We start from the raw sequence: 10,643 nt of genomic DNA, 5'->3' as shown, positions 1-10,643 counted from the left end.
ATAAATTTAATATTTAATTATATAAAAAATATTAAAATTAAAATAGTACCATACTTATAGGCTTATGGCACCGTACATTTATGGTATATAAGAATGACTTTTTTTTTAATAAGAAAATTATAATAATATATGATCGGAGAATATTGATGTGAATTATATTATATATTGTATTATTATTATTATTTTAACCTCAAAAAGGAAAAATCTGCACGTTAAAATTGTGAAGTTCAAATTGGAATCAATGCAAGACTTACTCTCGTACATAAAGTTTGGCTAATTCAAGATATCAGTTGGTCACATTAAGTTGCTTTTGCATAATAAAAATGTTCTAAAGCTATTATGTGTGGTTGTCTCATTAAGTTTTATTCAGGGTAGATGTCCCATTGCTTGAAACATTAATAATTAAATGATCTAATTTATATTTTTATTAATAAAATTAGAAATCACTTACTATATTTGATTGATATAAATCACAAGAGAAAATCATTCTCTCTTAGTCCACAATTCTTAGGCTTCAATGAATAAATGTATATATTTTTCTTAGGCTAATTTTTGTTCTTTGTTTCTAATATCATTTGACGAATAAAAGAGAAATAATGCAACAACTTTTCGTTTTATAAAAAGCTACCATGAAATTATAACTTCCAAAGTGGAGACTTGATTACACTTACATAGACAAAAGAGAAAAACTAATAAAGTTATATTACAATTCAGCAATTGAACATACTAGTGGAACAACTCTTGCTTAAGCTGTATTCTTCCACTAATCTTATTGTAAACTATAGGAGAAAAACCAACTGAGTAAATATATATATATATATATATATATGCTTCTTTGGTGATAATTTAGTTAACAGCACTGCAAATCCTTCGAATCTCTCCTTGAGTACCAGTTAGGGGACTTATATTCCCCATCTTTACCATAGCGGCAGCAAAATCAGAGTCGAAAGATGAAGAGTCTGTGCTGTACTCGTTAACGATGCTGTCTGTAGATCCGCCACTGAAAAGTATTTGATCTGACGCAAGAAGCCCCCTTTTTGCGATAAGGTTGCTGTAGTAGTTGTTATCAAAATTATTGGGTGTGACCAAATCAAGTGGTGCAAGATTACCATTGCCACCAGTTTGTGGACAATTGCCTCTTCTTGTGGCAGCAAAGTCAGGATCGATATCACTTGCGTTGTTGTATATCCTGTCGCGGAATGTTACACATTGAGCTTGGCCGATAGTATGAGCTCCTGTATTTATATGGCAATGAAGTTTCTTTAGTCATAACATAATAGAAGTTCATAACTGAAATTGGCAATTAAGTAAGGAGGTACGCGAACCTGAAAGGGCAACCATATCTCTTTCATTCAATCCTTTGTCGCTGAACAAAGAAATGAGCCTGTTTAGGGGGTCTGAAAAGCCAGGAAGATCGCTGTTAGCTTGGGCTAAGCTTGCAGTAGTGGAGTCCCTTCTTCCAAGATTAACTGTCCAAGATGGTCCACCAGCCTGTTTTATACGCAGAGACCATGTTTAGTAATGCTCAGGCTAGCTATAGCATTTATTTTCTTGGTAAAGACTATTCATGAAAGAATAGGGCTATCACGAAACGAGGCAACTGCTTCTTTATAAAGGGAGATCATTAAGCACAAACTTACAGCAACAGATGCATCACGAGCTGCAACTGCAAGAATGTCGGCACACGAAACAATTCCAGGACATATGCTCTCTACTTGAGCCTTGGCATCATCAATCACATTCTCTCCCCTGATAGAATTGGCGTTGTTACGTGCAGATTTCTCCCCAGTAAATGTGGGAGTATCCACCAGCAAAACTGAGCCATCACAACCCTGCAATACATATATTTATAAATATAGTTAACGTATGTACTAATCTCTAGCCTCAACATGCATGCATATATTAAGAGTTAATCATAATTAACTTAAGCGGTCTCAGGTTACCTGGACAAAGCAATCATGGAAATGAAGACGAATGAGCGAAGCAGCCATTCTCTGCTCACTTTCTATTGCTGCATCAATAGCAGACTTAATAGTAGTAAGCGCGTTAGGACATGTATTGTCATAGAAGTTTGAAGAAAGTTGCGCTTGACATGGCAAGCTTGAATAATTAATGATAAAAAAAATCGTTAAAATCATGCAAGCAAAAGATAAACGAGAAGCCATTCTTATGTTTTTCCTGTTTTTCTTTTCCTTTGTTTTCCTGAAAACAAGGTCAAAAGTGAAAAAAGAATGAAGCAGCTAGCTATTTTTGAGTGAGGAAACAATCCTTGTGTACAATTTATAGAAATCTGTCCCAAACCTTTTGTGAGAAAAATGTCTCAAAAGTCGTACTTATTAAATGCGTGATTGAGTTTTCTACTTCTTACTTTTCTTGCTGTGCTTCTTGGAACAAATCAAAGAAAATAAATAACTCAAAGAATCGAAACAAATTCTTAACCCCTCCCTGCTCGCCTCTTGGATTCTTTCTCCAATATGTTCCCTGCTTTTCCTCGGTTCCTTTGTAGAAAAGTTATAATTATACTTGGATGCCAAGGAGTCAGCTTTAACAATTATAGTATACAATCTATTCTAATACAATAAAGATGTTATGTTCCATGAACAGTGTGAATTTCAATTGATTTGGGCGAAGTTGATTTTATGTGATGCCTAGCTCCTCGCCAGACTTTGCCCTTTGCAAACGACGCCATTCGGCGGGGTTAGATGGTCATTTGGTGTTATTTTGTTTTTCATAATGCGAACAGCACGATTATAATTACTTTTTTCTTTTTTCTTTTTTGCATAGAATGATTTTCTTGTACTGATACTCTTTTAATAAAAATGAATTATGTTGACAGGATTTCAGAATGATTTTCTTGTACTTAATTTCTTTTAATATCTTAATATGTTTTTCAACAAAAATGATAAGATTTATATAAAATATTTTTACATAGAAATTTTTTAGTACAAAACTTATTATTTTTGTTGGCCAAGACCTTTTTTTTTTGGTATAAAATATAAAGTTGGCACCAGATTCAAAACATAGCTGAGCTGCTAACTCCAAAGATGTGGGACGCCCTTACTCCATACTAGTTTCAGGTGCTGATGCAGACCCATTACATTTTTATTGAGCTTTAAAGCTCGTTTTGATTTACATGCTACTGAGCGGATCAATTTGGTAAAAATTCAAAAAGCTCGTTTTCATTTACGGATTTTTTTTTTTTTTATTGCTCTCTCTACTGAACATATAATTTTGACCCTAGTCAAATTTAAGTTTTTACAATTTAACCCTACTAAATTCAGCACTTATAAAAACACATATTTCTTGCATAGAATATAATAATATCTTCTAATATTACAATAACCTCTGTAATTAACTTCTATTACTACTTTCAAACTTAATACTGATGAACTATAGTTAAAAAAACTATTCACAAATAACTAGACTATGAAATTCTTTTTAAAAAAATGAACCAAAATCTTTAAAATAACGAAGATGTATATTTATATGTGTATTAACCACTACTTTGTATCCAAAAAAGATCATACTATATATACAGAGAGAGTGGCTCTAACAGTACTTTTAATTTATGATCTAATCGACTCATATTGCTGGCTCCAACACTGGCCATGGGCTCATAAAAATAAGGAGGGGGAAACTACGTAGGGATTGATGCATGGACATGGGCTCATATTCACGTTAGCTTAAAAGGTTATAGCTAGTCAAAATCGTCAGTATCTAAACCATAGCTTTCGAGAAAAAATACAATTAATGATTAATGTAATGACCATCACAATAGCTTCGGTAAGATATGGATGTCGTACTCGGAAAACTCGAGCCGCCTTTTTTAGACTTTTAAAAGCATCTCATTGCTATACGTTCTACGCGTTTCGGTTCTTATTCTTTCTATACATGCATTTATTTAATAATTTATTTTGTCAAACAATAGAATAACTTTCAATTTTGTTTGACTCATTTGGTTCTGCAACTAGCTAGATTTCTTTAAAAATAATTATTTTCTATCTAGAATATAGTTAATTTTATAATTTTATTAGGCAGAGATAGAAAATAGACGGACGAAATTTTAAAAATATTTTAACTTTAACGATGTCTCAATTCTGATAAGTTATTGTACATAATCAAATTAAGGAAAAATTAGATACTCTCGCAACTAATTAATATTATCTATGTGTAAACCCTTTGTCAATCCACTTGCATATCACTATCAATAATGTCATATGAATTCCCTGCATGCTATGTATCATTTTCAAAAAGCAGGAAAACTGAGCTCGTTGCTAAGAAAATTCGAAAACGATGGGATACTTTAAAAAGATTTTTCAGGTTTTGATGCTACATTCCTGGACACGTTATTTTAATTAAATTAATGCTTTTTACGCCTTCTATAATTACTTTTAATAATTTTTTTTTATTTTATCACCACATAAATAAAATCTCATTTCATCGTAAAATAGTAATTATTAGCTAAGTAAAATACTCTATAAAAACTAAATTTATCAAAGAATTGCACCTTTGTATGGGTCAATTATAATTCTATTAAAACTGAACCCATTTCATTGGAAGAGTCTCTTTCAGAGATAATTCTATTAAGATTTGATAAAAGCTTCGCCTCATTCAACTTTAACATGCCAGTGAGGCATGAGAAGATATTTATTATGCAGCCTTAATTATTTTATTTAGAAGTGCTATCTATAGTTATTTTGCTTTTTATTTTATTTATTTATAGTACTTATTTTATTTTATCTTTATCACTATATGATGAGATTAATCTTCATTATATTACAGTGATTAATAACAAAGTAATTCTCTTTTTATGAAACATAAAGTTATCACTCTTCTTTAGAACTTTACCGTGGGAATGTAGAGGATTTCTAGATTATCCTATTCCAGATTCATTTTAGAGATACTTAAATGGAACTTGATTACATTATTAGAAATGATATATTATATTAGATATATGAAACAATATTTGATGGTGGATGAAAAGTTTGAAATTAGAATTTTTAATATTTATATATAAAATTTCAATTATTTTCTACTTTAGTTCAAGTATATGTATTATTTTATAAAATTTAATTATTTAGATATAAAAATTTCATTTGTCTACAAAATGGAAAAATAATATTTTTCTTTCATGAAAGTAGAAATTCATTTCTAATATGGAAGTCAATCGAACATGTCATAAGATTAAAAAGAATCTTAAATTAGGAATAAAATTAATAATTTGATAAAGGATTGAGTTATCAATAAAATTTTTCAAAGGCTGATATGATCTTTAGAGTATGTGCAAGAATGGTTAGAAAGCGTCGGACGAGGTTGTCCGGCCACTTACTCCGATAATTAAATCAGTAATTTGTGAAATGGTAGCTTAAGGACAATGAGTATGTAAAATAGCTTGTATCTATAATTGTTGTACTATAATCCCTTATATAGATATTAAAGGTTTCATCGTCCTACTAGGAGAGGAGCGCTATAGTTACAGGTCGTCCTAATTGTAATAGAACTATTTTTCTTGACTCTTACGAGAGTCCTAGTTCGGATCGTACTCTTCAAATAGAGTTCGATCATAACACCGTTTCTAAGACTCCTAGCTATAGTGGAATATAGACTTAATCAACTCCATCTTTTTTGAACATGATAGGTTGGCTTATAATGCCACTATTATAAAAAATGAAGCTCTTCACTCGAGCAATTACTACAAAATTTAAACTCAAAAACTTTAGTTGTTTTATGCTATAATCACATATGTATGCTTAGTTACTCTATCTTTTTTTTTTAAAGGCTTAATAGTCAAAATAAACTTTTTATTCTTTAAAATTATTAAAATAAATCAAACTTTAAGAAATAGATACAATTCTGATTAATTAGAAAGATTCTTTTACTCAAATGCAAGTAGAGCTGTGAAACTAAATTTCCGAAAATGAAAATTTCACCTCGTCACTTTCTTCTTTAATTGAATAACAAAAAGGTATATTATTTAGCCTCGATATTTTTTATATTATACTAATTACTTCTCTAATTTTTAAAATTTATATTTTCTTATTTTATAATTTTAAATTAAAAATATTTTTCTCAGAATTTTTACTAAACAATTGTTAGGTAGAGTTTATTTTATAGTGTTTGCTCCCCTCATTTTTAGGTGTAATACCTCTTATAGTTTGACATCTATCTAAAAATTTATAATAATCACAAATACAATTGAACAATATGCACAAGGTACGCATCAAGTGAGATAAAATCTTGCTCTACTATATTCTCCAATTATTAATTAAAGCCCAAACTTATAACACTATTAATAATCAAATGATCGTTTGACAAATCGGTTAGCACCACGCAGACCCTTCTTACCTGCTGCATTAGGATCAGTTATTGGGTTTACATCAGACCTGAAGATTGAAACATCTCTATCATACTCTTCGACAATGCTGTTTGTTGATCCCCCACTATAAAGTTCCTGGTCAGATTGAAGAAGGCCCTTAGTTTCAATAAGATTCCTGAAGTATCTATTGTCCCAAGTTTCAGGAGTCAACGCGTCAAGATTTTCACTTCCTGAACCATCAGCTGGACATGGAATTATATCTCTTATCAGACTAGCAAATCTAACATCGATATTATTTCCAGTGCCATTCACCCTGTTACGGAAGAAAAAGCATTTTGCTCCGACAAATGTATGTGCTCCTTCAATTTAAATAATGTAGTAATGAAACTTCTTCGTCTTTTCCTAATAATTTAAGCTAGCTATCAATTTTTTTTTTCAATAAATCATTCTAGAATTCCGATTATGCAACTATCTGTGTTTGGATTTCTTGCAATTTCTTTCCTGAGGTAGTATTCCTTCCATAAGCCAAATAACAGTTTTGGACAGATTGATAATGCGACTTATTGCTTTCTCAAGTTTTATTGCTTTACACTTGCATATTAATAGTCAGATTCATTTCTCATATAAAAATGACTGACTAACTATGTAATCATTTCCAAATTTCCGAAACATTCAAAGTCAGAACTCCCAAAAAAACTTTACTTGGAAAGTATTTATATGGGAACAGAACAGTTTTTCATCTGCCAAACTGCTTTAGGCTTTTCTTTTTCTTTCCCTTTTACATATAAAATTATTGCTCTGGATATATTGTGATTTGTCCTTGTCCTACAAATTGAGAATGTAATGTAAAGGGAATTATTCCTTCCACTATTGTGTATATATGGATGCATTCATTCATTTATCCATGGGAGATTCTTATCTAGGATTAGTATATACACCATAACTGATAGAAAAAAGACATATATGTATAATTATTTTACATTTTTATATTGGATGATTAACACATATTACTTCATTTAAAATTAATAAATATATGTCAATCATCTATCGATTTAATGTATAGGTGAGAACATGCACCAAACCTAACCCGTGAAAGAATTTTTATTTTCTGTCTATTAGATGTTAAAATTCAAATATATCATTGATATGTATTTCTACTCATTCTTAGCACTTTATGGCTTATTCTAAATATTGAATCTTTGTGTATGCATAGTCTGAGATCCTTGTCCTACTTTAACTCAAAATTTTAATTTATCAGGAGAGACCCCGATTCTAACCTTTTTAATTTTTAGGAATTCTTTTGCAAATATATAAGAATTTATTTAGTTTCAAATATACGTCAGAAGATTATATAATTATGTTCCTTCTTTTTCCATCCAAACATTCCTCATCCAACCTTGGAAAGGATTTATATGAGATGGGAATAGTTTCTCCCATGTGATTGGCCTTCGACTTCAAATTCTTAACGTTAAAATTCAAGACCTTCATTATCGGTGATTGAACCAGCCAAGATCTGGTAATCCGGCTTTTTCTTCTAATTTAATATATTTTAAAAAAATTCTATCATTTTAGAATAGAAATATACAAAATTCTCAACCTAAAATTATTTTGGAAAAAAATCCCACTTTTAAAGTAATTTTGAAAGTTAAAAGAAAAAAAAAAAAACTTTGGTCCTGTCTGCCTGTTGGACTGACGGATATATATTTTTTTATTTTTATTATTTATTAAATTATATTAAAAATAATATATATTAAATTATTATAATAATAAAATTTATTAAATTACTATAATAATAAAAGTTATAATAATATAATTATTATTATAATATTTATTATTACGTATCCACTGGTGAAATTGATAGACATTTTTGTCCACAAATTCAATTGAAATATTAGCCGTAAATTCAATTAAATTGTTGACAAATTTTTTTTATTATTAGAAACTTATCCGCGGCTTCAATTGGTAGAAATGTTTTTGTTTTTAAACCTGTCCACCACTTCAATTGGTGGACAAACTTTTATTATTATTTGAAACTTGTCCACCAATTGAAGTGGCGGACATAGCTTCAATTTTTAATTTCTATTCGTTATTTGGAGTAGAGTGGCAGACAACTCTATCCGCCAGTCCAACTAGAGGATAGTGCTGTTTGCCATTCTCAATAGTGAACAATGTTCACGTATGCCTATTTCTATCATAAATTAAAAATTACTTTTCAAACTATTCTAAAAATAAATAAAAAATTCACTTTTATCTCAAAATGGAATTTTTTTTTCTAAATACCCTAAATTAAAAAAAAGCCCCATATAATCGGTTCATTTATTTAAATTTCTAGTCCGATTGGTCAAACAAAATCTTAAATTTTTCTTTTAGAACTTTCATTTTCATGATTTAGGACTATACATAACTCATATTTTGTAAATGAAAACCCAATAATGAAAAAATTTCAAAGTACTTTAATATGAAACCAAATAAAAGAATAAGAAACAGCAGGAAGGCCAAAATCAGATTAGTTACATCTGAATTCTTGAACGTTTAATTAAGCTTAGACGTTAGAAAATTAAAAAAAGACCAACAAATTTCATTTGAATATAATATGACTCAACCATACGTGTTTATAGGACAGGTCAACTTTTTGCATGGGGCATGGGGCAATATAAATAGGCTTCAGGCTAGTTCTTCTTCTGCGTCCTCTTCCTCCTTCCTCTGTTAATTTCTAGCTAGTTCAATACTATTTGCACACAGCAATATCTAATATCAGTTTTATTTGTTCAATTGGAAGATAAGAAATGACTTCTAGTTCATCTTTTGGTTTCATGGTTTTCACCATATTTTTAATTACTTCCCCTTGCTTATTACCGTGTCAAGCACAACTTTCTGATGAAAGCTTCTATGACTCGACTTGTCCTCGTGCCCTGAGCATTATAAGGGGACGTATTAGTACAGCTGTTGCAAGTGAACTCAGAATGGCTGCTTCGCTTATTCGCCTTCATTTCCATGATTGCTTTGTCCAGGTTAATGCTTTATAAATCTATGTATTTTTGTGCATGCAAAAGGGAGATTCTAAACTTAGAGATTAAAATCTATTAATTGTAAATTATCGCATTTCAGGGTTGTGATGCATCAATCCTATTGAACGATACACAAGGCGAAAGAAGTTCAATCAGTAATGCCAACTCCGTCAGAGGGTTTGAAGTCATTGAGGCTATCAAGGCTGAATTAGAGGAGCAATGTGCTCAAACTGTTTCATGTGCTGACATAGTTGCAGTAGCAGCTCGTGATGCATCCGTTGCTGTAAGTAACTTTCAGTTAGTAATCTTCAAATCCTTACTAGCAGTATGTACTGCTTTTATTAGCTGAAAATGCGCAATCTAAACGTAAATATTTCGTAATATGATCTCTTCATACATAACAGGTTAGTGGACCGACTTGGCCAGTGAAACTTGGAAGATTAGACTCTCCTACTGCTGCAGCCGTAGCTGATGCTGATGCTAACCTTCCCCGCTTTGATAATACTCTCCCCCAACTGATAACATTCTTCAGTCGCAAGGGATTTAATGAAAGAGAATTGGTTGCCCTTTCAGGTATGTACTTCAATACACTCTTAATGTGTTTCTTCTTTGGGATTAATTTCTACTGTATGAATTACATAAACTTCGAGATTGTCTCCAAAGACTCTAATTACGAGTTCCAACTTCAATTCTACCCAAAAGCCATAAAAGGCTAAAGACTTCGTTAATTAATTGGAATTTATATGCAGGAGCGCATACATTTGGACGAGCAAAATGCTTTTTCTTCCGTGACAGGGTTAACGGCAATGGAAATGATATTGATGCTGGATTTGCCAGAACTATAGTGGACACAGTTCCTTGTCCTGGTGATGGGTCAGGGAATGACAACCTTGGAGACCTCGACTTTTTCACTCCTGAAACTTGGGATAACAGGTACTTCATGAATCTTATTGAAAATAGAGGCCTTCTTGCATCAGACCAGGCACTTCACAGCGGCGGATCCACTGACAGCATTGTTGAAGAGTATGCCATTAACGGAGCAAGGTTCAGGTCTGATTTTGCAGCTGCCATGATAAAGATGGGAGATTTACCCCCTCCAAATGGTTTGCAAGGCCAGATACGAAGGGTCTGCAGTGTTCCTAATTGATTTGAGAAAGGATAATTCAAATTTCAACATTGTCTTTATAAGCTGATTTGGTCTTAATTTATTGTATTGTAAAATAAATAGGGGGAAACTATTGCATCCCACTGCCTTTTTGTATGTTCTTACTTAATTGTATGGTGTGATTGTTGGGTGATGCCTTTAAATAAAAGTTGTA

At 31.3% G+C, this 10,643-nt stretch overlaps 3 protein-coding genes across 3 annotated transcripts; 1 reads left to right on the top strand and 2 right to left on the bottom strand.

The window, feature by feature from the left end:
* Positions 1 to 594: 594 nt before the first annotated feature.
* Positions 595 to 2,251, bottom strand: LOC8265438 (lignin-forming anionic peroxidase). Its single transcript, XM_002509691.3, has 4 exons — positions 1,944 to 2,251; positions 1,641 to 1,832; positions 1,326 to 1,491; positions 595 to 1,235 (listed from the first exon to the last, which is right to left on the bottom strand). The coding sequence occupies exons 1-4, from the start codon at positions 2,163 to 2,165 to the stop codon at positions 847 to 849; spliced, it is 969 nt and encodes a 322-aa protein (XP_002509737.1). The 5' UTR covers positions 2,166 to 2,251; the 3' UTR covers positions 595 to 846.
* A 4,038-nt stretch (positions 2,252 to 6,289) lies between these two features.
* Positions 6,290 to 7,804, bottom strand: LOC8265437 (lignin-forming anionic peroxidase). Its single transcript, XM_015720977.1, has 2 exons — positions 7,713 to 7,804; positions 6,290 to 6,629 (listed from the first exon to the last, which is right to left on the bottom strand). Exons 1-2 carry the CDS (start codon positions 7,802 to 7,804, stop codon positions 6,290 to 6,292), a joined length of 432 nt encoding a protein of 143 aa, XP_015576463.1.
* A 1,182-nt stretch (positions 7,805 to 8,986) lies between these two features.
* Positions 8,987 to 10,566, top strand: LOC8265436 (lignin-forming anionic peroxidase). The gene is made up of 4 exons (XM_002509689.4): positions 8,987 to 9,327; positions 9,425 to 9,607; positions 9,729 to 9,897; positions 10,074 to 10,566. The coding sequence occupies exons 1-4, from the start codon at positions 9,103 to 9,105 to the stop codon at positions 10,469 to 10,471; spliced, it is 975 nt and encodes a 324-aa protein (XP_002509735.3). The 5' UTR covers positions 8,987 to 9,102; the 3' UTR covers positions 10,472 to 10,566.
* Positions 10,567 to 10,643: the final 77 nt, after the last annotated feature.

The sequence above is a fragment of the Ricinus communis genome, chromosome 5 (genome assembly GCF_019578655.1).
Source record: "Ricinus communis isolate WT05 ecotype wild-type chromosome 5, ASM1957865v1, whole genome shotgun sequence".
Classification (NCBI taxonomy): Eukaryota; Viridiplantae; Streptophyta; class Magnoliopsida; order Malpighiales; family Euphorbiaceae; genus Ricinus; species Ricinus communis.
This window is presented reverse-complemented; position numbering and strand designations above follow the sequence as displayed.